At 37.7% G+C, this 27046-nt stretch overlaps 2 protein-coding genes across 2 annotated transcripts in view; one reads left to right on the plus strand and one right to left on the minus strand.

Annotated features, from left to right (window-relative positions):
- Positions 1–13398, plus strand: fkbp5 (FKBP prolyl isomerase 5). Its single transcript, XM_020108495.2, has 11 exons — positions 1–348; positions 4875–4999; positions 5108–5252; positions 6115–6257; positions 6845–6959; positions 7075–7231; positions 8615–8705; positions 8852–8935; positions 9301–9486; positions 9622–9861; positions 10973–13398. The coding sequence occupies exons 2-11, from the start codon at positions 4895–4897 to the stop codon at positions 11072–11074; spliced, it is 1368 nt and encodes a 455-aa protein (XP_019964054.1). The 5' UTR covers positions 1–348; positions 4875–4894; the 3' UTR covers positions 11075–13398.
- The window catches only part of LOC109643449 (sodium- and chloride-dependent GABA transporter 2-like), a 16233-nt gene continuing 1857 nt past the window's right edge, over positions 12671–27046 (minus strand). The window contains exons 2-15 of the mRNA XM_020108572.2: positions 24987–25177; positions 23919–24053; positions 22235–22375; positions 21495–21582; positions 21279–21411; positions 20481–20615; positions 19902–20005; positions 19618–19742; positions 19407–19519; positions 18589–18726; positions 18400–18502; positions 18222–18322; positions 17080–17250; positions 12671–16965 (exon numbers count right to left, since the gene is read on the minus strand). Of these exons, the coding sequence (XP_019964131.1) occupies positions 16852–16965; positions 17080–17250; positions 18222–18322; positions 18400–18502; positions 18589–18726; positions 19407–19519; positions 19618–19742; positions 19902–20005; positions 20481–20615; positions 21279–21411; positions 21495–21582; positions 22235–22375; positions 23919–24053; positions 24987–25173 (1788 nt within the window). The 5' untranslated portion in view covers positions 25174–25177 and the 3' untranslated portion in view covers positions 12671–16851. The remainder of the gene's footprint in view (positions 16966–17079; positions 17251–18221; positions 18323–18399; positions 18503–18588; positions 18727–19406; positions 19520–19617; positions 19743–19901; positions 20006–20480; positions 20616–21278; positions 21412–21494; positions 21583–22234; positions 22376–23918; positions 24054–24986; positions 25178–27046) is intronic.

Genomic DNA, 27046 nt, shown 5'->3' on the forward strand with positions numbered 1-27046 from the left:
TCATTTGGAAGTCTGAGCCCCACGCGGCCACTTCACCGGCACGTCCAAAAAGACAGCACCGGGATCAAGGTGGTGGTGGAGGAGGAGGAGGAGGAGGTGAGGAGAGAGAAAGAGAGAGAGAGGAGGGAGGGAGGGAGTGATAGAAGAAGAAGAGGAGGAGGGAGGGAGAGGGAGAGAGAGAGAGAGGAGGAGGAGGGAGAGAGACAACAGATCCACGTAGGGAAGCACATGGACAGAACATTTAGTTCCCGGGATGTGAGAGGAGAGAGGGCCGGGGCTTGAGCTGAGCAGACGCGGGGTGAGGACGCTGCACGGAGGCGGAGAGCAGAAGGAGCGCGCCGGGGGGACGTGAGTGTGACATGTTTTATTTTTAAAAATCTTTTATTATTCTCCTGACTTGATGGAGCAGTTGGTGAGGACGCGAGGCTCCTCTTCGTGAATTAATGCGTGTTTTACAAATAGATTAAATATAAGACTTAATTATAAGCGTGGTTAAAGTAGCGCTATAGAAGGATATTTTTTTGTAAGTAAATGTGTTGTGTTGAAGTCGGGATCCTTTAAGATACAGGATGGTGTGGGGGCATTTAAGGTTACAGCGAGGTCCCACAGGGCTGTGGAAATAAGGGCTGATAAGTGTGTGTGTGTGTGTGTGTGTGTGTGTGTGTGTGTGTGTGTGTGTGTGTGTGTGTGTGTGTGAATATGGTACTTGGCTCTGGCTCCTGGTGGCGCTGGATGATGATGATGATGAGGACACCGGTTTACATCCAGAATCCCCTGAGGCTTAGGTGTATCTTCATAAATTACAGGCTGCATCACAACAGCTTCTCAGAATTGGTAACTCTACATCACTCTGTGCTGATTCTTGCTCATTTTGAAAGCCAGCCGGGCATTACAGGATGGATAATTGTAGCCTCCCAACAACATGAACTATGTGGGTGTCATCGTGGCTTTGAGATTTTGGAAGCTGAGGGGACATTTGGCCTCCTGACGCCGGGCGATTGGGTTGAGACAAAGTGCCAGAGGGGAATCAAACTGCTTCAGGAGTGTAGAGGAAAAACAACTTATTGGTCCAAATGCATCAAAATGAAGTGTAAAGGATGACCATCTTCTGTTGTCGTCTCATGCTTTAAAAAAAAAAGTGATAATCAATAAAAGCAACTTAAGTTTTCTTCCCCGCCTCCTTCTTAATGCCCTGTGATGCATTTGGCAGGTTTAAAAAAAAAAGAACCCCCCCCCCCCCCCCCCAGCCTCAGACAATGCTATGCCTCAGGATGTCAGTCAGGTTGGTTGGGTCGTGCAGTGTGTTCTCACAATGCTCACATGTATGAATCAGCAGCAGAACACGGCCGTGAGGAAGTACATGCATAGATACTCTGGGTTCAGTCTGTGGATGTGGTCTTCGGTCTCACTGTGCTCTGTTCCTGCATTAGCCTGCAGGGTATCTGAGTTTAGGTACATGTTGCGCAAATGCCATCTAATCTGTGTCATAACTATCTGCAGACGGTATCCCTCTTTATTGTGTTTATAGGGAGAAGCAAAAAAGTCAAAATTGACAAAATGAGTTAACTTTTGATTATGTGACTTTATTCATGATGGTAATTTGTCACATTATGTCTCCAATTGCTTTCTTGAATTTTGTTGATAGTAAATCTAAAGGTATGGTCACCATGACTGTTTAAAATCGGTGTTTTTATCAAAAAAAATTGAAGCTGGATCGTACGTGAAGGGGTCAGATTGGTAAACACCATCAGGCTTTGCCAGCGGGGAACCGTGAATAGAAGGAACATTGTGTTCAGACACACACGCGCACACACACACACAAATGCATACACATGCACAGCGAAAGACATCTAAAATGAAACCCATGAAATTCTACCGACACAGGACAAGGTGTATAAGCACAGAGGAGACGGACATTTTGTTCTGACTTGTGTTTGAGAGTCCAGTAAACAAACACTTGGTGTTTGTGAGTGATAGGACATTGAAGAAGCAGGAACAATTGTGCATCTTTCATTAAGATAGATCTTTATGGGTTTTAACCCATGGGTTCAGGCACATGGTTGGTGCCATGGCTTCAGCTCTTGCTGTTCCCAGGATCTGACCGAGAAAATGAGTTCTGTTCTGTTTCTTCATCAATATTCAGTACGATGAGCTTATTGCCAAAGATGGTGCATCTCGGGCTGAGCTCTGCGGCTTAATGTTCATATTTACAGGCTGTTTATGAACTCAGTGTCCTCGGCAGAATGTCCTAATATTTGCACTCGGTAGTCAACACAATCTAGGATTGCTGAGGGAAACGTATTGAAAAGAAAAGCAGGAATTGAGAGCTACCGTTGCCCTCAGTCAGAATGCACGGCCCTTGAGCAAAGTTTATAGCCTTAAACTATCTCTGTGGAAATATTAAGTGGCCACAAGACTGCTGTCTGATCAGCACAACTTGTCCTCTCTCTCATGTTCCTGTTCAGCCTTTATTGCAAATATAAATATGATTTTAAACATTTAAAAGAGATGAATACAACAGAGAGTAAGTATTTTTACTCTTCTGTACTTAGGCTTCATATAACATTATGTCATGGGGAGGAGACTGGAATTAAAGTGTGATAAAAATCTTTGCAATGTGACATCTTTGAGGAAATCTCTTATCTTTATTTATAAAGACAAAAAACACTAAACAAAGCTTTTGAATCCTTCACTGATCCGCTTAGATTATTATTTGTTCCAAGATATCATTTGTAGTTGGTCCATGTGCAAAACACAGCAACAATCTTTTTTTGTCTTGGAGCTGAGTCCAAAAACGTCACAAAAACGTTTGCGTCTCAAAGACTTATTTTTATTATTAAAAGCAAATTTGAAAATGCACAGAATTTCTGAGCCATAATGGTTTAATGCCTCTGCACCTGATCAAGAGCCATTTTGGGCTCGAAACCTTTAAATCTAATGAAGTGAAGCACAAAACAGTAGTTTCTAATCCATCTTTATCTCATGGTAAATGATAGACTCTCATTGACGTTACTTCATACCCTCGGCCTAACATTAGCAACACGCTTCCAGAACAGCTGTGATCTCATGCCATGTGAGAAAGTGCTAACGTCTCAGCTGTTACGAGCATTAATAATCACCAAGGAGCATTTGCCAATTGCTTAAAGCAGCAAACCTTTTGATTGTCTGCGGACAAGATCATTCTGCCAGGGCAGACTTGAAAACGCCTGCAGCCACGTTTACAGAGACAGCAGACATGTGTGTCGACACATATCGCTGCTGTGATGTAGAGAGGTGAGGTTTAGCAGCTGTAGCACCAACAGGTCATAACTGTTTAACTGCTCTGGCAAAGCTGCAGGTGACAGATGAATGTGTGAGATGGCAAACAGCATCCGTCTGTCAGTGTGGAGCAATGAAAACTGTCATGGCACAAGAGCTGCCATTGACTGTTTGGTTAGATTGTAACTTTGTTGATGTTTTCTTTCATTAGATAATCCTTGATCAAAATGTGACTCGAAATTTTAAGCATTTTTAATTAATTTTTTTATTCAGGCAAAGCTCTTGCACAGCAACTCCAGGACATCTTAGGTTTTTGTCGAAAAACATACGTACTTTATTTAATGATAACTAAGGTATTAAATATGAAAGGAAAACTACATCAGGGTTGTTATCAGCACTAATATAACTACCACTAGATACAAATCTTTCTGTCTTTGATGTCTGGTCAGATTCTTAATACTGCTGACCTGCTCTTCATTGTGATGGTCCATCATTTTAATTCACATTTAACATTCGACTTTTGGTTTCTTGCACTAAATAAAAAAAGAGGTTTAAAATTTCTCAAAGCAACACATTTCACAGAGCGTTAAATAGAGCCTGGTTGATGATGGATTTTTGGGGCCAATGACAATGCTGATGTTAGGTTGTAATAAATACACACACACACACACGATGACACAACGATTTTCCTACGGTGAAGACGCCACCCCACAATTAGCTGTGATGCGTACTCTGCTGCATGTGATGCAGACAGTGCTCCTGGGAGTATTATTAACAATGGACTCAGAGCAGGCTCTGCTGGACAAACTATGTGACGACACCAGTTTTAGTAAATCATCTTTTTCAGCATCATGTTTTGTAAATTAAGTTTTCACATCAGCGCATATAAGTACATCATGTAAGTCGATATATCTGTGCCTGTCCTAGAAAAAAAAGAAGACAATTAAGCAACTGTAGCCGCTGCCTTTAACATAGATCTACAGTTATGTAATTACTTCATCTGTGGAGGTGTGATACAGGAGGGTGTTATCACAACCACACTCCAAAGTACAAATGAAATCAACTAAGTTAATGTTGCTTTAGCAGAATAAAAACAGTAAATGTACCTTTAGTACAGAACAAGAATTCAGAGCATGTGTCTTTAAATTGCAACCAGTTGTATAATGCGAAGAAAAAGTCATATTCACTGGGCAGATATTTAAATCTTGTATTGATAAATCTTTCGTATTCATCATGATCCAGCTCACTGGTGCAATTTATTTCATGTATTATTACAAGGAAGTTGTGTTTTACCCCTGTCTGTTTGTTTCTTTGTGAACGAGATTATGCAAACTATTGTAATATAACAGATTACTATGCAACTTGGTGGAAGGATATGGAAATGCGTCCACATCCCATCAACATATTGATTTCTCAGAGTATAATTCATGGATCTTAATGAAAAAAATTAGCCCCATGAAGGGCAGTGATATTTGGCTGTGTGTATTTGGGTGTATACGATTGTCATTCTTGTTTTCCTTGTTTTAAGTCTGTTCTAATAGGAAAACCTGAGACACGAGGACATGTTATTTAAAGGGCTCATGTCACTGACTGTGTGTTCACATTTTTTGTTGCAGTGTTACTGTGTAATGCAGAAATGACCACTGATCAGGATTTACTTATGGATGCCCCGTCAGCCACAGCCATATTTGCGGCGAAGGGCATTGATATAACACCCCACAAAGACCAAGGAGTCCTCAAGGTATTTTATCCTTTTAAATTTTACATCCCACCATATGAAATGTTCATGATTCTTTTCTGTCTGTTTATTTTCTCTGTGAAAATGCTGGAACTTCGTCTTGTTTCGCAGGTTGTAAAACGTCCAGGTTTAGATGGACACCGACCGATGATTGGGGACCGAGTGACTGTACACTACACTGGAAAGCTGCTCACAGGGAAGAAGTTTGACTGCAGTCGAGATCGTAGAGAACCTTTTAGCTTCAATTTGGGAAAAGGTGACTTAATGCATGACTGTCAAACCTGATGATGTGTTAATGTTGTCTCTTAAAGGAATAACTGGATATTTTGGAAACATCCTTATTTTGAGACTTGACCCCACTCTCATGATTGTTAGTAAAAAAGGAAGTTACTGCAAGTAGGCATTTAATTTAGACTGGAAACAGTTGTTAAATGAACATCTGGTACTTTTAAGCCCTTTTCTAATGGGTTCATACAATACTGATTAAGCCTGTGATGTCTGTGGCACTCTAGTTGCAATGCGTTTTATGTCAAATAGCATGTTTGCCAGACATAAAGAGGGGAGCAATGGATACAGAGTAGGCTACAGCAACTAGGAGTATATAGAAAATGGTATAAAAACCTATAATGCATCCAATCAAAGTCTCTGATGCTTCAGATAAAAAAGGATTTTGCGTTCAGCCTTACAATTTAAAAACAAAAGTGATTCACTGGGAGGACAAACACAGAAAGGCAGGTACAGTATTTTGAGTACACTATAGATTTTTGCAGGTTTAAGTCATATTAAAACACCAAGTTGTGGTGGAAAAACTCAGTATACTTTGATGTTCAATTGTTGAAGCGGCATTTATGTTGCATCTTTGTTTTTTGGAAAGTTATGGACACAAGCCTCTTCATCTTGTCTCCATACTTTATGTTGGCTTCAGCTTCATAACAGAATCTAAACCTGCCACCAGAAAGAAAAAAATATGACTATCCCTTAAATACATTTCTGTATTTCCCTCCTTGACGAAAATTCATCCGGTCAACTTCAAACTTGGCCAGTGTGTTGTTGAGGACCCAATGTTGACTGAGTTACCAGGTCCTTTATTGCTCTTATCATTCTTATGTTTCTCACAGGACAAGTCCTAAAGGCGTGGGACATCAGTGTGCTGTCTATGAGGGAAGGAGAGCTGTGCACGTTACTGTGTAAACCAGAATACACTTATGGATCTGCTGGAAGTCCCAACAAAATTCCTCCCAACTCCCTCGTAGTGTTTGAGGTAGGTGTGCCATCACAGTGCTGACACTTTGTGCCAGAAATCTGTGCGTCAGCGTTTGCAGAAAGGGTTTTGTGTTTGTTTGGAGTTTAACTGTGATACAATTTGTGTTTTCTCATTGATCAACGATCTGCTTCCGCTTCACAAGTTAAAGCATGTTAAGCATGTGATCATTTCTCATGTCCTGTTAACTTTTAACAGAGGTATTGGATGTAACAATTACTAATTAACTATTTTCAAGCAGTATATAGATATAATCTGAGAAATGTTTTACAAGCCTTGTAATGTAGTTGTTAGAGTTTTCATTAAGTGGTTATTTTATAACTTTATAAGTAGAGATGAATGTATAACATATAATTAATGACAATACAGTACAATTGTTGGTTAATAACACAATACAAGAGTGCCTGGTTTATCGATATTGTATCTTAATCATTATTTCTTTTTTATGACTTATCTGATGACTCCTACTTATTTGTTTTCCTCCTCTCACACCTTCACACTGTAACACCATCAACCAGCGCTGTCCTTTTGTGTTCTGCTTCGGATCAGTCAATAATGATTCAAATGCTTTTTTACAACAAAAACAGATGGAGCTGCTCAAGTTCGAAGGAGAGACGCTCACAGATGATGGCGGCATCGTTAGAAGAATAAAGGTCAAAGGGGAGGGATACACAAATCCCAATGACGGAGCAACTGTAGAAGGTAACAGCATTCTTTGCTTCAAAGGACAGATGTTGATATTGTGCCAGTTTTGCCAAATAAGACCAGCACATTAAACGGTTACATCAGAGGTGAAACTGTGTCGTGTGTCCCACAGTGCACCTGGAGGGGAGCTGTGATGGTCGACTGTTTGACTGCAGGGACGTCACCTTTGTTGTCGGTGAGGCTGAAGATAAAGGCATCCCTCTGGGAGTCGACCGAGCCATGGACAAGATGCAGAGAGGAGAGTGCTGTGTGCTTTACTTAAAACCAAAGTAAGTTGATTAAAAGAAATCGCGAAATGTGATCCCTTTGCTCTCTCATCGCACTTAAAGTGAGCCAGGTACAGTAGGAAGATTTCTGAGCCAGTAGACGTATTGATGGTGTTTTTAACATGTGACGGACGTGAAACTGGAAGAATACAAAAATGTCAGTGTGGTGAGTACACCTAGAAGAAGCAGAGGAAGATGTCCACTTGAAGAGATGATGAAATCAGAGAGCTTTTGGTGATAAGGGCGGACTCCGATGTGGATGAGTTGTAAGGAAAAATACTGCTTTCCACAGCCTCCCGCATGATCTCCCCAGACGCCACAACTTGTCTGAACGCTCTGGATATTTTCCTGTTGTTGTGAACACGTCTGAATCGGACCGCTGCCTGCTGTGTTCTTTATATGTTAAAGAAAAAATCTGGAGAATGTCTGTACTTGAATTATCAAGAGTGAAAGTACTTTAAACGAATAGAAACACCCTGTGTAATTGTTACTCAATATACAGTATATTATTATATATTTCAGTATTAGATTGGTAATATTGAGCAATGGGTGGATAGACATTTGGCAGTTGTGAATGATCTAAGCACTTGGAAAAACACAAACACGTAAAACAAATCTTTGGTTGTTTTCCCAGACCGCATCTTATTTTTTCTCTAATTAAAAAAACATTCAACTGAAATAACAAGGAGAGGAATTCAAATCCTAAGAAACTACAACGAGAAAAATAGTAGTGTCAAAACCACATCATTATTCCCTTAACCCCACCCACACCAAACCTCCCCTTCATGCCCTCAGGCCAAACAATACAAAGCAATGGTGATAAGTACCAGGAATTTAAAGCAGTTACAAACCATGCTGAGTGTTCATGCCAGCACGTAGTCAATGTACACAGAGACACATCTGACGGAGGAAGACCATAATCTCTATTCATCTAATGGGACAAACGTCTTCCAGGACGAGTTCTGCAGTGTAACTTTTATTTCTAAGAACTGACATACTCTTACTCTAATGTATCTTCTTGATTTCATACTATCAATGAATGGTACTTTTTGTCTTTTGCCTTAAAGATGGCCAGTGATTGTTTTCAGTCTCTTAGGTTGCACATGTTACAACTACATACTAGCTCTGCTCTGTATTAAAACCCATATGGTACAGATTCATCATGAATATATTTAAAAGTGTGTGTGTGTGTGCGTGCGCTTAAACCAACTGTTCTATTGTGTGATGAACCTCTTTCCAAGAACCTCTCCATTAAAGTGTGCGATGGTTCAAATTGATTTAATCTTTGTATGCAGTTTGACTGTTCCATATGTCGATCTGAAGTTTTAGGAAAACAATGTATGCTTGTTTCTAAATGTTCCTGTGTTTGTCGGTCTTGCTTCACAGGTATGGATTTGGAAGCGAAGGTAAATCAGAGTACAAAGTTGGACCAGACAAAGATATTGTTTACGAAGTTTCCCTCAAAGACTTTCAAAGGGTGAGTTCTCTTCCTACTCTTCATGGTTTGATTCATATATTATATACCATATATAATATTCAACATGTGTGTTATTTAGGGTAAACCTACCTCACACAAAAAACTGTGTCACTCACTTTGTGTGATTCTAACTTTGTTTCCTCAAGGCTAAAGAATCCTGGGAAATGGATTTGATTGAAAAGCTGGATTTGTCTTCTGGAGTAAAGCATAAAGGGAATCAGTATTTTAAGGTACGTTTCCCACATGGATCATTTATTAGCTGTGCCGTGTTTTTGTTGCTGTTTGTCTCTCAGGATTATGTCAAAACTACAGAACACATTTATTGAATCTTGGTAGAAGCCAAGAAAAAACCCCATTACATTTTGGCAGGAATCTGGACAAAGGGGCAAATATTTCTAATTTACTTTAACATTGTGAGATAGGATTTCAGGACTGATATTTATGATTTTGTGTAGTTTGGTGTGGATCCAAATAGAATCAGGATCTAGTGAATTTAAACATGGTTTCATAAGGGGACTGAGTCACTCTACTCTTCACAAAATGATTTTTCTCCTTGTTTACACTTTTCTAAGCTTCTGTTATCGTCCTCTATTAGGCTGGGAGGTACTTCCAGGCAGTCATCCAGTACCAGCGCATTGTTACCTGGCTGGAGATGGAGTGTGGTACTGGGATGGATCAGCAGAAGAAGATAAAAGAGGTTATTGTGACGGCCCACCTTAATTTAGCATTGTGTTTCCTGCGGATAAAGGAGTTCTCAGTAGTAGTGGAGAACTGCAACAAGGTGAGAGCAGCATGCGCCCTAATGATTGTCCACACAATGAAACCCTTCAGTTTCTTAAAAGTGTCTCTTCCCAGCTGCTCGTCTGCAGGTTTCCATAACCATCCCTGTGGGTGCTCTTGTGTTTGTGTTCATAAGGTGATTGAGATTGAAGAGCACAACGAGAAAGCTCTGTATCGTCGTGGGGAGGCACGTCTCCACCGCAATGAGTTCACCCACGCTTTGGCAGACTTTCAGCTGGTGCTTCAAGTCAACCCCTCGAATCGAGCAGCTCGTGCTCAAATTTCCATCTGTCAGAGCAAGATCAAGGAACATCACGAACAGGACAAGAAGACCTACGCTAACATGTTCCAGAAATTTGCTGAGCGGGACGCCAAGGTCTGTAAAGTCCCTTTTCTGTGTTTTGTTTTTTTTCTCTAAGTGAATTACAAATATTAACATTTATTTATTTTTTCAAGAAATAATTTTTTCTATCATACCAAAGTCATGCACACAGGACTGATGTAGTCACTTATTTCTGGCCTTTTTAGAAAGTGCTTCTGTTTTATTTCCCACCAGAACAGTTCTTATACTGTTTTATAATTTATTCGAATGAATCACTTTCTACAAATATCATGATCAAGGCCCATTGCATTATTTATCAGAATTAGAGTAAAACCATTTATGATGGTGGCCCTGAAGTGCAAATCACAGCAACAAAACATAACAACAACACAACTATTGTCTCTTCTGATTCGTTGTAGTGTTTTGTGATTTGTTGTTGTGTTTTTCCAGCTGGTTAAATGATGGTTTTTACATCTCTCAGTTAGATTTTGTGTATCATTGGGCTTTCTCTAGTAATACACTTCTGACCTCTAGTGGTGATTGACTTTGGTACTTGTGCCTGTCTGTTAAAAACGAAATTAAGAGTGAAAAGCCAACAACACATTTTACTAAAACTACTTACGGGTATGAACAACCTATCATATGTATATATTTCAGTTTTTTTAATTGATTTGACTGATGTCACACACTAATCGATCAATATGTTAAAGCTCCAGTGTGTAAGATTTAGGTGAAAGGGATCTATTGGCAGAAATTTAATGTAGAATAATCTTCATGATGTTTTCACTAGTTTGTTTCATCTAAATTGTATGAATTTGTAGTTTTCTACAGAAAAGACTCTTTATATTAAATACTTTATATTTACATGGAGGGGACCCTCTCTACGGAGGCCACCATGTTTTTTACATCAGTCCAGACTGAACAAACTAAACACCTTTTGAGTTTTTACGACAACTGAAGCTGCCACAGGTTCTTTTTCATGTTTGAATGGAGAGGGTGAGGTGAGGGGTGTTCAGCTGCAACATGCAACTTCAACACTAGACATCACAAAATTCTACACACTGAACCTTTAAGTGTATTCTCGTGAAGTTTCATGGGACGTGTGGGAGTCTTGGTTTCAGGAATGCTCATTACAATTTGTCTGAAACACTTGTCTTTAATACAGACCGGGAAACCGAAGAGGAGGCGGGATGAGAGCACGAGGAGCAGCATGAACGGAGAAGTGGGAATCAAACGACGGCGGAGTAGTCAGGACTGCCCGTCGTAGGAGTGACACTTGAAAGGGGGAAAAAGAAAGACAAGCCTCCTTTTGCTTTCCAAGCGCAGGCACCAGAGGCAAGGACAAGTCATATAAAAGCCTCTAATCCAAACCATTTTATCCCAAAATCCAGCGTCACCATTCCTGCATATATAACAGAGTGCAAGCAGGAACATTTCCAAGCCAAACAGTGTCTCTCCTGTCACATGGACTCTGCTACTGCCAGGACGCTCCTCCCTGTGGATTTAGTACAACAGAATCATTGAATAAAGATTTGGTGAACTCTTCTAGCCCGTTTAAGATACATAAGGTTTCTCCAAAAAGACAGAGGAGTTCCACTTCCCTTGTCATTGGGCTGTGTAGAGCTGAGACGTGCCTCCACAGTGTTTCTAATTCCAAAACTGCACTGTCAGACTTATATTTGCTATTAAGCCTTTTCCTGGGCAGCTGCATGCATTTGTCACAAGATGTTTGGGATTCAGACTTGAAACTTTGCAATTTTTTTTTTTTTATGTGCACTATGTACTTTGGATATAAGGTGTTAAGACATCCTGATAGCTCACTGATGTTTTAAAGGAAAACACAATCAATTCTAAGATGTAAGAAAAGTAAATGACCCTCAATATTTTGCTTTGACATTCAAACAAGCCTGAAATCATTAAATGATGGGAAATCCAGAAATAAGATAAATCAAGAATTTACAAACAGTGAAATCTCCTTCACACAATAACTGAAAAGTTCCTCCTCATGTTTCCAATCAGCAAACAACAGAAGCAGAGAGGAGAAACTGAAAAAGCACAAACTACAAATACTAATTCATAACACAATACAAATCTACAACGTGCATATTTACTGTGTTTAGTAAGCGACTACCTATAAAGGCAAAATAGTTTTTGAATGCCTATAACAGAACTGCTTTGATAGAAAGATTATTTCCAGAAACACAATTCGAATTTATCCATTTGTTTTTGGGGCAAGGACGAGGCATCGTTTTTGGTTTGAGTTAGACCATGGATGTGCATGTACTTAAGTCAATTATTCATGAATACATGCATGATGGGCCATTATTGATTTGTTGTAATGTTATATTTTGTCTTTAAAACACCGAAGGCAATATAAACAGTTTTCAAATAAAAGACCCGTCTGGTATTAACAGCAGATTATAGACATCTATGGGCATGATAACAGAGAAGCAAATCATAATCTCTATGGACTGATTTAAACCGGAGGCAGCTTTAACACCGTTTCATGAAACTGTCACTGTTAGTGATCAGTGACTCAAAGGTTTCTTCTTCTGTTGCACTCATCCTGCGCTGATCTATCGACTAACTGCACAGCAATGATTGTCAGCTCACACACACACTTTTAATCACACAAGTGAACGCATGCTGCATCACCTCTACTGTCAGAAAATGTATCATCAGATTCAAACTTACCTCAGAGAGAAGGCATTTGATCATAATATCAGCCCCGGCAGACGGGAGACGGACACACAAACCACAACTGAGCTTTAAAATCCTTAGAACCACAGTTTTCTTTCAGTCTTTCATGATTTTCTTTCAACTCTGGTAACGTGATCAACTCCATAATTTTACATTGGTGCTGTTCTTTTGTTTTTTTTTTGCCTCAGTCCCAGAAAAGGTGTCTCTTGATTTCACTGCATCTATTTTGTGTTTTTCATTTTTTTAATGTGTGAATGTCAGTGGATAGTGGACAGTGATGCACTTTGGTGACTGTAAAACCAACACTTATCTTTCATGAAAATGTCTGGATCAAATCCAGACAAAAATCTCAAGATGTTTTATAATGATCGGTTGGTTCAGAATGAAAACCTTAGCTGTCTTAAATATTTTTTGTAAAATGTTAACCGTGTGTATGTGTGTGTGTTTAATATATATTGTTGTATGTTGGCAAGGTTTTTAAACAGCTTGTTGCTAAATGTTTTCAAGTACTGCTGGCTCTGAACATTCAACCATTTTGTACAGTGGAAATGAGCATGAAGTACTTTTTTCCTTAGGCGATTACATAGAATATTTATCCCCCTCTGTCGACTGCAGATAGATTTACAGGCCTCTTACTGCTAATTTCATCACTTTGTAAATTTCAGGAATATTTTTGGGGAGCTTTGACAACAAAAAGCAGGATAACATGCAGGGTTAAACTGCAGCCTGACTGATGTGAGCTTGGTTTTATTAGAAAGTGAAGTGTTACTGTTTGTCATATCAAATGTTTTAAATATATTCAAAAGATCATTGCCCTGTACAGCAAAGTGTGATCATTGTTTTAAACCAGCATATATGCAAAAGAAATATTTTCAGACAAAAAAACACAAGGTACCTTTGTTCATGTCTTCTTTATATAGTTTTATTTTTTTTGCACTTTGAAAGCATTAAAGAGTTGCAAGAGTTGCATTTAAAGAAATATGTAATTATTCAAGTTACAGGCCACTATTTTACAGTAAAATATCTTTACATCTGACATTGCTTTTGCCATTATAACCATATTGTCATAAAAAAAATTTAATTTGGAAAAACATGGAGAAGTTTTTCAATGTTTAAAAAACCAAGACTGGAAATTTCAAATTTAGTATGAGTTGACGTGTAGACTAACAGAACTGCTTTCTTATAACTCCAGCATTTTACAACATCTATCCAATATATAATGGCCATTTTCTTAATTGCTTGAGTTTACATCTCTTTCCTGAAATATCACATTTATTGGTCTAAATACGTTTGTATTTTAACACCTAGAAATTAGAGTTGTATTCTTTCATCACTGTATTTTAATGGCACACGTATTCCGACTTAAATACAACTTTTGACTTTGCGGATCTTAAACATTGACAGTGTTCACATTCATCCTCTCTTGTGACGTATACAAGCCAATCTAAGATGCAGATGCATGAAGTTTATTACAGTTTTTAAACCTGCAATAACATGCTCTTAGCCACCTGGGGGCAGCTGAAACAAGGTGTGAGCACACCAGTGACATTACATCACCTTTTAAGTTGGATAGTGGTTGAACAATATGTGGTTTATGGCGAATACTGATGTTAATTATCAGTTATCAAGACAACCAATTAAAACAAACATATATTTGCAGTAAGAGAGAAATCTTGTCAAAATTTAGAATAATATAAATCCAAACAAAAACCTACCACAGACAACTCATTTATGTTAATAGGGGATAAACTAAATAATTGTAACTGACAATAACACAACTCTAGTAAAAACTGAATAATATAACCTTAAGGGGAGGATGTTCTGTGCAACTGAAGGGTGCTATTGTAGTTGATCAGAAAACGAGACAGTTGGAAACATCTATGTGTCGATGCATTCAAGGACATAATGTTTAGTGCATGACTTCTGAACAGCCTCTAAGACTATATATCACCTGCTCACAGATCTGAATGAGTGTAGCAATCACAAAAACAGTTATTCTAGAATTATTGTAAATATTAGTCAACATTTTATTTTTTTGTACCATTTTTATACAAAAAAAAAGATCATAAAAATACTTTTATCCCACACAACAAATTGTTAACTTACCGTTTCAGAATTCATTGTAAAAAAAAAAAGTTTCATTTAATCATTTTATTCTACCCGAATTACAATTTGAATCACATCAAATTTTTGCATCAAATCATCACCATGCTGCCCCCATCACTTTGATCAATCAGGTGAAAATAAATCAATATGATCAGTGATGATCTGCCAGGTTAATGAAACCTGTAGTACTTACATCAATATCTTACTGCCTCATCCATGGATAATACTTATAATACTTACAGTAGAATGTTTAATAGGAATTATCCCAAAACCAATTACTAATTATCTATATACAAAACATTTTATGACGAAAACAACAACTGGTGTTTCAAGTTAAAAAATTGATTTTAAATAACGTTGATTTTTTCAATTTAAACATGAAATTCACTTTTGTGCAAGGGGTATATTTTTGAATACAGACACTGATTGATCCTTAAATGTGAAACATCACATTACAGCATCTATGTGTTACACAATGAAGTATTGGCACAAATTTCAACAATGACATGCTGTATGCTATAAAAATGATACAAACTTTAACTTGTAAAATTCAGAAATGAGTATTCTGTAAAAAACTAGTATTAGGCATGCTTAAAACTAAAGTAAAAATATAATCTGTTTTACTCTTGTTAAAAAATATAATCTCTGTGGTTCTGACTGTTATGGCCAACACTGTGTTTCTCTTTTGCATTTGGTTCCTTCCATCAACACGACACCACTTGTTTTCAGTGCAGGAAATTTCATTAATGTTTAAAAAATGTTGGCAAATATAAAAAATTATGAAAAAGGGAAAAGTTTTTAAATGAGCCCAGATTAAGATACATGCTGGAAATAAACAGCTAAGAAGTGAAGAGTGCAATCATCTGTCTTGTATTATGTCGGATCTGTATAGAAAGGTTCTGGTGATACAAGACACGATTAACACATTTACTGCCAACTTGTGTATACTGTTATGTGAAGGCACCAGAAGTAAATATGATCCACTGTCTCAGGCTGTGTTTGGGTGGGTGAGCCCTACATGTCAGCTCTAAGCCTGTTGATTTTCAAATTTCACAGGAAGCAACTTCCTTTGCTGTAGGCCCAGAATTTGAGTTCCTTTCTTCCATGACAGTAGGAGCTTTTTTAATGAGGTACCATCACAGCAGCCGACTTCACTGCAGGTGACAGATCACAGAGGGTCTGTCTCATGACTGGGACACAGGGGGAATGTCTGCTACTTTTCTGAATCATACAAAATAACCCTAACTACAGGAATATTCAGCATATGTATATAAGAAGACTGCATTACATATATTAGTTTGGTTTAAATATTTACTCTATTCATAAGCTACTCATGATTGAATTATACTAAATAATCTATTATAGCTATATTCCATTATTTTTCTCCTGTAACCATGAAAGGTAACAACTGAATTTCTCCTCTGGGGTTAATACAGTTGTAACTCATTTTATCTTAAAATTGATTTGTGTATATAGTGTATGAGTATTGTTCCACTGATGTAGAAAGATGAAAAGAGGATAGCCAGGGTCTCGCTATACGATTCAGGTCAAATCCATCACTGACACCTGTGAGATTTTCCTCATGACTTGAATTATCTGCCACTACATAACTAATTCAGTTCATGTAAGGGACCTATTCTTACTTCCCATATATCATAAACCTTTGAAAATAAAAAAGACACATTGATATTGGTTGAGAAATGTAAATGTTAAAATGGTTTTATCCAAACACACCACAGCTCCTGTTTACTTATATTGCCTGGTGCGTTATTTCATACACTGAGTGTTGTAGCTTTTAGACATAGCAGCAACACCAACCAATTAGTGGTTGGGTTAACATCCAATTATATCATAGAGTGGGTGTGTCTTGTGGTAGACATTACTTGTAAGAGGCGTGTCTTATTGTGGGTGATACTTGGAGTGGGTGTGTCTTTTGCCCTCTGTCACCACTGATATCTGATTCTGACCATCTTACTAATATTACTATAAGAATAATGTAACAATGATAACAAGAATAAAAACTTGGGATTGCATATGTTTCCTGCCTGTCTGAACAGAGGCAGTACTCTGGTCAGAAACCTAACACTGGGACGGCCTGGTGGCTCCGTCAGAACAGAACTTTGGTCTACAGCCTTCTGTGCTAAACGAATAGATGTAAAGAACTCAGTGGGGAAAAAGAGGATGAATCTTCCCTTGTATCTATAAGCGTTGAGTGAAGCTGCTCCAGTTTTTCTCTTCTCACAAGGACATCGTGCTGTCAGGAGGTGAACCCAAGTCCAGCAGTTCAAGAGCTTTTTTCTCTGAGCCGGCCAGAGGAAGGTCGTCAGCTGGAGTACACAAGATGGAGATCCTCTAACAAAGAAGAAAGAGGATAAAATATTGGCTTTACTCACATAAAACCAGTTTAATAAAAAACAAATAAAACTTAAACATGGATATATCTTATCTATACAGACACCAGCTCACCTCTCGTAGTGTACCAGGAGTTTTGTACACCTTGTACAGCATCCAGATGGGAACCATGAGTGTAGAGGAGAGAGTGAACCACCAGCCAAGAGCATAACCCCACCATGGATACTCGATGGTGTTGTTGAACTTCAAAGGAGTGTGTTTGATCAAAGAGAAAATAAATGTTCCCTGAAAATAGTCAAGGGAAAAACTGTTTAAGTTTTGGGAACACATTCTGCAAATAGTGATCAAATGACTCTGAGGAACAGTGAAAGCAAAATCTTTTTAATTTGTCACTTGGCTAACACGTCTGTCAAAAACCAAGACATGTGAGAAATGAATTAAACAGTGTTTATTTGGTGAAATATTAGTACATTAGTAACCTAGCATAACTTCCAAGGTTAGCAGTTAGCATATTATCTAGTTGTTTCTAAAGTTGTGTTGAATTAATATAGACAAAACACACAAAAAAATTGTAAATATCAAGGGGTTTGGGCAAATACATATGTGCACTCAAGCAACTCACCCAAGGTAGGATTACTTTTGCCAAAACCTCAATTAGTACTCATTCAAAAAGCCTAAACATTGCAAAGAAATAATATTTTCTATTGGCATGTTTTTTAAGCATGCAATTTTTTATGCAAGGGGGAGCAGAGCTTTGCTTATGTGTTGTCTGAAATGCCATTTGTTGTGTTCTCTTTGAAGGAAGTTAATCTATGGGTCTGAAACCCATAGGTCCTGAGGATTCGGAATCCCATAAATTAGGTTTTCAGAGGAAAACTGAATGTTGACATTAGGGCATTAGATCATGGCTCTAACTGTCACCCTAAAGCTGGTGTCTTTCCCTCCCTGATACCAGGCAGATGAGGAGGGCTGGAGGAAAGCCAGATGTGTTTTCTTTAGGTTTACGACAACTCTCATATATAAATATATATACATGTGTATATATATATATATATATATACATGTGTATATATATATATATATATATATATATATATATATATATATATATCCAAGCACACTGCAGTGCTTGTATTGATGCTGAACTTTTTGTAATAAACCTTTTATACAATCAGGACGGTGTCAGCGGAGATTCCTTCATCATCTTCACATCATCGCTACCCCAATATACAACACTTACTTTTACCATAACTTACCATGCAGATTACTGGAGTGACATATTTCAAACAGTACTTTATCAGACTCAGAGGCTTGTATCCAATCATGTCCTCAATGTTTTCATAAAACCGGTCTGCACCTGTAAGCAGATGTAAATGTATTGAAAATTACAAATTCACTGTGTAGAAGTGTACATACTTCTTTTTGTTAACTCACCATACACCCATCCAATGCTGACAGACTGCAATATGGCAAAGAGAAGCAGAGTCATCCCACTGCAGGCGTAGTAGTCGAACACCTGAAAGATGTACAGTCCACCCTGTGAGACGGGACTTCAGTTAGTCATTGTGTTATAACAGAAAATGTGTTCATTAATAAAAATATGAGATTTAAATTTAATCTTACATCTGTCACCATCACAAGGCCAATTAAGAAACTGACAACACTGATAGCAAGCAGAAGAAGTTTGCGTCGATGACCAACGTGGAAGAAGGCGGGATTCATGTCAGAAATTCCTGTTACGAGAGCTTCCAGTCCTACGAACTGAAACACAAACATCTCGGTTACACGGTAACTCCACCCGCATCACAAAATCACTAACTTTTCTAACAAATCATTTTTAAGGATGATGATGTAATCAGTTGTCAATAATCAGCAACTGACTCTGGATCAAAATATGCAGCGTGACAAAATGTCATTAGAGATGTGTGTGTGAGAAATCTTTTCAAAACTCTCTGCATACGAACCTTGATTTGAATCCACTCAGTACTACATTACTCATTGCTTGGCCGCTGCATTTCGTAAAAAACAATGTCCAAATAAGTAACACACAGTTTTAAGGGATTAAGTTCATCATCTAAAGCAATGACACAAATGAGTTCAAGGCATGTCCAAATGTAATTTCGCTAATTCAACAATGGAGAAATACGGTGGCTGCAGACCCATATACATGCACAAGGGTTGTACTTAGACTGAAATAATCAGGGGTGTAGTTTTTGTAAAACTATCAGAAGAACATCTGTCTTTATCTTTAATGGGCAGATGTGCTTCCAACCCTTGGTTGCTCAGATATTGTGTTTACAGACAACCTGGGAACATAATGTTTGGAGTTATGGCTATTGCCAGTGCAAAGGCAAAATTAAAATATATCATCATCATGATATTGACTTTATTGAAAGGAAAAAGGTGCTTTAATGACCAATTTCACTTCTACAGAAGCTCACCTCACTGTCCAGACCCAGAAGGATGATCATTACAAAAAAGAATAACGCCCAGAGCTGAGGAAAAGGCATCATGGCGACGGCTCGAGGATAGGCAATGAACGCTAGGCCAGGACCTGCAGTCAACAGTGAAAAAATAAATGAAGCAATATTATTAATGTAATAATAATAATAATATTATTATTCTACTACATATTAATGTACATGCACTCACCTGACTCTGCCACTTTTGATATGTGTGTGTTTTGCTCGTATGCCATGAATCCAAGTGCAGAGAAGATGGCAAAGCCTGCAACAAAACTGGTCCCACTGTTCAGAAGGCACAAATATACACAGTCCCTACAAAACAAAAGATAAAACTTTTATTTTGTATTAAATGCATAAACACATGTTTTCATCTTATAGTTCTTATAATCCATAATCATTAATACAACACAGTGATTTAATATTTTGACATGACCTCACACAATACATTTTTGTTTGTCTTATCAAACTTACTTGTAGCAGTTATTGTTGTACTTATTATAACTGCCAAGTGCAATAAGACATCCGATGCAAATAGCATAGGAATAAAATATCTGTGTGCCAGCATCCATCCACACCTGCAAGACAAACAGAGACATTTACATTCACAGTAAATTACATATAAAAGGCATTTACTGTGTTGCAACTCAGTAGTTACACAGTGGCCACAGAATCACCTCATGGACATTTGCTAATGTTTTACATAGTTGTCAAAGTTTATGACATAAGCTAAACTGACCATTTGCTAATGTATTTGAACTCTGACACTGCTTAAAACTATGCTTACGTAACCAGACCATCTGGTGTCTCTGATTTCCCCCTGAAGTTTCCACTTTGTCTTTATCATGTGTAAATTATTTTCTGTACATGTTTGTTTGTTCAAGTTATATGATGCTTAAACTAAATGTAAAACTGAAATTCACTAAGCCAAATGGAAACATTCAAATGTCAAGGTACATTTATCACAAAATTCTTTATAATTTATCTTTAAATCTTTTGAAACAGTGGAAACATAGGTTCAATACTAGATATCATCATATCATCTGTGCTTACCTGTGGATCAGTGAGGCGGGATGGATCTGGGTAAAGGTAGAACTTTATCCCATCTATGGCCCCAGGCAATGTGACTCCACGAATAAGCAACGCTATCATCATCACATATGGAAATGTAGCGGTGAAGTAAACCACCTGTGGAAGAGCCACAGTGCAGGTTAATCTGAGGATGTTTAACGACAATGATTTTTTATTTTTATAGATTTTATGAAGCGATATCTGTCTTGTTAACAGCAATTCTGAGAGTAGCAGCTGTAGAAGGCTGAGGCGCTAACATGCAGAGATGCAGATGTTAATATCAGCCACCTCACCACCAGGTTAACATTTACACAAACCACAACACAGAGAGGGAGAGATTTATGGTTATTGGCTAACTCAAAGTATTGCACATTTACAAATTGTAGTAGTTGATTGATTCAATGGACTGACATCACTGGTTCCATGCCAAAGGTTATCCATGACATGTCTTACCAGTCTTTATTGTGAGTAGTTATATCTGAAGTAGTCTAATTATTAGCTTATGTCAGTGTAACCAGCATTGTTCCTGTTCCATTTATTGTCATATTTTGTGCTCGACAGATTTAAAGTTAACCATGAACTTTGTACAAGCAAAGATCTATGACGGAACGGTAGTGATAGCGGCCTGGTATCTTTTGAAGTGATACGACTGCAGTTTTTACAGAGTAGAAGAAAACACTGTCCACCATAAGTTGTGTTATCAGGAATTCCTCCAGGATTCATCGTCCTTTATGAGTTGCGTCCTATATTGCATAAAACAGAAATTGTTTTTTGTCGTACCTTCCCCGTGGACTTCACTCCCCTCCAGACACAGAAGTAACAGATGATCCAGGACAACAGAAGGCACAGAGCTAACTCCCATCGTATGCTGCCCAATTCATGGATGCTTCCTGACAGATTCAAAACTCTTCTCCTGCAAAGTACATTTTCAGTTTTTAATTCATAAATTGTCAAGACACTTTCAGCTTTGGTTTTGGGCTTTGTTTCCATACTCACTCCCAAAACTCTCTCACAGGTGATGTTGCATTTTCTGGCACAGTCCAGTTGTAAGAATCAGCCTTTCTATCGAACTCCACACACGTCTCTGTTGTAAAGAAACAGGACGTTTTCAACAAGACACTGACACAAACTGCAACAAACCACAGATTTCTTCAGATTGTTCAGTCACCTTTAATGGTTACAGTCACACCTACTCTGAAATCTTAATAGCCTCTTTGCTCCCTGCAGTGTAATTCTTTGTTTACCTGTTTCTCAGGTTCTACTTGAACTGCCACATCCAGCCAAGTCCCTTCAGCTGTTCGCTGAACAAAATACCTGTCTCGCCCTTTGACCTTTACTGTTGTATGTATTTCATAAAAATATTGAGGTCAAGTCTATATTTTACTGGAGGCCTAGAATCGATGAAGGACTTGGGTGAGGGGGACAGATGACTGAGGATTGAGTAATGCAAGTCACGAGGGAGCGTCAGTAATCTAAATGACAAAGATTATTACGTAACAGAAGCCAGCTAAGAAAACCTGGCATATTATGACAATGAATCCAGCAGCTGAGCTTTAAACTGCAGATCCCAGGCAGCTGCTCTAATCTACTGATGAATCTCAAGACAGTGAGTTGATCAGCCAATATTACGAATGTCAAAAGGCAATGAGTCATTGTTTTAAGATTAAAGATTAATTCCACATATTTGATTGTGTGTGTGTGTGTGTGTGTGTGCCAGCAGTCCCATAATAACATACCTGTGTTCCAAATGTTTCTGCAACTCGCCCAAGGGAGTTCAGAGTTAAAGGAGGAGAACAGATACAGGAAAGCCCAGGCCAGGATAATGATGTAATAGATGCTAGAGTACAAAACAACCACCTGACTGCCATAACCTATCCCTGAAGACGAACAAACAAACAAGACATTCAATTAAAACGGTATTATACTTCTCAAACACTTCTGGAAACAATAACAGTTACTGTGTCCAGCACACGACTGTGAAGCCTTGTTATACAGCACTTCATAGTGATAGAAAGTGATAAAGATTACACAAAGATTTGTTTTGAAAATATCAATATAAAATATAAGTATTGTTATTGAGTGGTGGTTAATCATAATAAACTCAAACAAACTTTAAGTCATCAAATAAATATTAAATAAATTACAACACAGTAACACAAATATATATTAAGGAAAGCTAATACTGTAAAAGTAGAGAATAGGAAATTACAGTGATTAATTGTAATTTTCAAATGTAATTGATAAACAATACATGAACAAAAATGTAATTGATATAAGAAGTCACATTTAAAGTGTGTGTGTGTGTGTGTGATTCATCAGCTCTCATGTGCAGGACTATTTCTGGCTTGATTTTCAGACTGGCAGTGAACAGAATAAATATGTAAATCTGCTGTAGTTGATTTACAGATCCACTGTTATCAATTTACTAATGATAATAATAAAGTAATATATGCTCCATGTAATAACTCAAAGGTCAAAGATAAAATTCCAATTAATTATCGGAGCGACACAGCATGTTGTAGTTAAAGAAAGTGATGAAAATGGAGTGAAGTCTGATAAAAATCTTAGATATCACTACAGGACAGTACACTAGTGTTCTTCATACTGCTTAAAACATTGTTATTTGATGTCTTTTTATGATTACTGCAATTTTTTTGATTTTGTAAGGATTATAGACTTCTCTTTTCTTGTTTTGCTGCAATAAAATTCTGACTATCGTCTCTGGTTCAGGGCCGATTGTCTCCCCCTGTGTGACTCTGGTCATGCACAGTGAGAAGACGGTGGCAAGGTATGCAGGCAGGTCGGGATACGAAGAGGATTCCAATAAATCAAGTCAAAAGTGACAAAAAAACAATTTAATTTAACAAGCACCAACTGACCAAATAAACTTGTTCAGCCACCTCTACTACCACTTCGTATATTATCGCTTAAGCTAACCTAACAACCAGTCTTATACTCAAAATCTGGATTCAATTTTATTTGTCCATTTTTTTTTGTCATTCTTAGTTCAGCCCTTACACATCCCATAATATTCCAGAGATATTGCAGAAAGACATCATCTAAAAGATTGTAAGATCAATTGTATATACTGAAATTTGTAAAAGTAAATATACAGAGGGAGATATGATCAAATCTAACTCTCTCATTGCAATAAATTGCACAAAATTATCTGGAATTTCACATTTGTTGATTTGAGCAAATTATTTACTCTACATTGACTGCATCATCAGAAAAATATGACTGTAACACTCCATATTTAGTTTCACATATTTTTGGGACTTACAGGTCCAATAACAATTAATTATATATATATATATATAAATGTAACTATTGTTAAAAAAATTATTAATATTTTAAAAAACATTTTATCTTGTATTAAATACACTTCTTTTATTTCACATTGTAAATCCAGATGTTTACCTTCAAACAGGGGACAGATTTTCCTCCAGCAGGTAATACTCCCCTGTTTGGTGTACTGGCCAAGAGAGGTCTCCAGCAGAAACAGGGGGATGCCACAGGTAATAAAAAACAGTATATATGGGATGAAGAACACACCTATGGAAAAAATAGAAAAAATACACCACATATGTTGTTTGTAGGTTGAAAACTTTAAACAATCTTAAGAATCATAATATATAACAAAGATGGAGCCAAAGAGATCTACAGACTTTTTTTAATAGTCTGATAGTAAGCAGCAAAAATTACTGGACGGATTAAAAAACTCATTAATTCATTTGTGGTGTGAATCTGGATCAGGGGGCAGATCCAATAATTGTTTTCTAACATGGTGAGATAGAGTGTTAGCCTTGGCGGAGTTATGTGCTCTCCAAGATAGAGGGGCGCTTAGAGAGCGCATAACTCCGCCAACAGAAAAAGAGTACCTTCAAAGTTTTTATCATATTTGGGTGCCTTGAGTAGAGATAATAGGCTTCTTAACATAGCAGTTCTGATGTAGGATTTTAGCCAATGCACAGACAAATATTGGGGGCCACGTAAGTTTAAGCTCTTCAAAATGTTTTGCATTAAAAACATTTTTTATTAGTATTACCTGTTTACTTTGACGAGACTAGATAACCCGGAATAATCCAATTCTATTTTTAGTACCGTACATGGATTATATTTGAATGATAATCATCCCTCCCAGTGATGGAAAGTTTCCGTGTGTGGCCAATTGGAACAGACACTGTATTGTACAACAACGTCAAGTCTTTACCCCACCCAACAAAATATGGCTGCACAATAGTGCATTATGAATTTTTTTGAAAAGGAGTACCTTCAAAGTTTTTATCATATTTCGGGTGCCTTGAGTAGAGATAATAACATAGCAGTTCTGATGTAAGATTTTGCCAATGCACAGACAAATATTTCCATGAATAAAAAAATGCTTCTGCAACAGTTTGAGTTGTTTTTCATATTCAAATTTTATGAGGAAAAGCAGCTGATTGTCTTTAACTGAATCTATTTCCTTAAGATTTTAATGACACTCACCTCCGCCATTTTTGTAGCACAGGTAAGGAAATCTCCAAACATTTCCCAGGCCGATGATTTGTCCTGCAACAGCCAAAAGGAACTCAATTTTGCTTGACCACTGTCCTCTGGTCGTGGTGCTGGATGTAGGATGAGCTGAAGCCTTGCTCAGGCTGAACTTGACCTGTGGACTGTGGGCCTCATCCATCGCACTGTAGCAGAAGAAAGATTAACATGACAAATATGTTGTTGCTCCATTTTATATATATTACTATTATCTATGCTATTTAAGTATTTCATTTTTGCAGTAGCAAACCTTTATTGAAGAAAACATCCATTTTATTTACAGGTCATTTTTCCTGAGCCCCCTCAGAGTCAAGTTAACAACTTAACTTTACAAAAACATACCACAGCAGCAACATTGACATTATTTAATTTTCATAATTCGCACAATACCAGCAGTCTTGCTACATTAGGTCAACAGAGGGTCACTGCTGCTTGGTATGAGAGTGTAATTCTTTCATCAATGTTGCTTTTGTTCTGCTGCCTAGGATTTAATGTGGGAGTGAAGCAACTAGACTGGAAAATATGTGCTACTACATTACTGAAAATTTTTTTTTGATAACATGGTCTAACTAACCTCTCTAAGGCTATAGCACGCACTGCTTTTCTTTGGCAAGGTGTCGGGTGTCACACCTATGGGTGTGATACTACTCGTGGTAGGTTTCTCAGGTATGGGCCACGTAAAGCCTAGTTTATGCTTGTGCGGACCCCTACGCCGTAGCCTGACACGCACCTCCAAAGTTTAAGCTCTTCGAAATGTTTGCATTAAAACCATTTTTTCAGTATCACCTAAGGGAGTTTACCTTCATTAGACTAACTAACCCGTTCACAAATTCTGTTTTTAGTACCGTACATGGATTATATTTGAATAATTATTACACCAGCGATGGAAAGCTTCCGTGTGTGGCCAATTGGAACAGACTGAAACACTGCTGCTTTCCAAAATGTTGTTAAGACAAGTTTTTGTCGTTTTGGTTCCTCTCTGGAATCTGTTTTTGCAAGACAACTGCCCAAGAGAGATGAGACATCAGATTGGTGTCAATAGAGATTTATTGTCTTTCTCAAAGACATCTCAATGGGAATTTAACCTACGCCTTTTAATGGTGGTGTCACTGTCTCTGTTCACTAGAGACATTCCTCCCCTTGGTTTTAGGCTCAAAACAGGGAATTAGCAATAACACATCTCTACAAATCAACTGAGTCACAGCTGTCTTATTTATCATTTATTCATTTCATATTCAGGGTCTTTTCCAAGCTTAATGACAGACGACCTATTTATTTGTTGAAATTGAGGATTGTTGCTGAAGCAGAACTGACCCCAAATCTAACCTTAAACATCCCCATATTTTTAATCCATCTATTTGAAACAACAACCACATCATGGAAATGTAGACATAATTTATTTTTGAATGACATTGCTCTTAAAATAAACCCCCAGATGTTTTTTACTCTGAAAACTACTGGAAATACAACAGACAAGCTTGAAGGTGGAATTGAAAAAAAGCAGATACAAACATGCAGCTGCAACCTTGAATCTAGTTGGGATTCGGTATCTTATGGTTCCTCCAGTAGAAGTACACACTACTTAAACTACAGGCACTACAAAAGTGATATGCTGTCAGTTCCTGAAATTCTTCACTAACAACAAAGTAAAAGGTTTACGCACATGGTTCATATTTGAGATGATTCATATTTCAAAGATCATCAGTTTCTGAATGTACAGATGTGGTGTGTGTTGCAAGTCAGGTTATAAAACTGTCTGTCTGCTTGACAGATCCAAAATCAACATTCCCTTGGTAGTAGGAAATGCATGTATCCAAATTCATCTCTATAGGAACCATGACAGTTGCATTAGAAGAAGCTGTGGTTAATTAGTGGGAGGGCTTCACATTTCAATTGCAGGCCACAAAAGTATATGTGCAGTAGAAATTACTCTACAAAGTAAATGTTGAGTGACTGGAGGAATCTCATTATCCACCACTTTTTGATTACATGCCTACTTTTTATTTAATTTACCT

The sequence above is a fragment of the Paralichthys olivaceus genome, chromosome 2 (genome assembly GCF_024713975.1).
Source record: "Paralichthys olivaceus isolate ysfri-2021 chromosome 2, ASM2471397v2, whole genome shotgun sequence".
NCBI lineage: Eukaryota > Metazoa > Chordata > Actinopteri > Pleuronectiformes > Paralichthyidae > Paralichthys > Paralichthys olivaceus.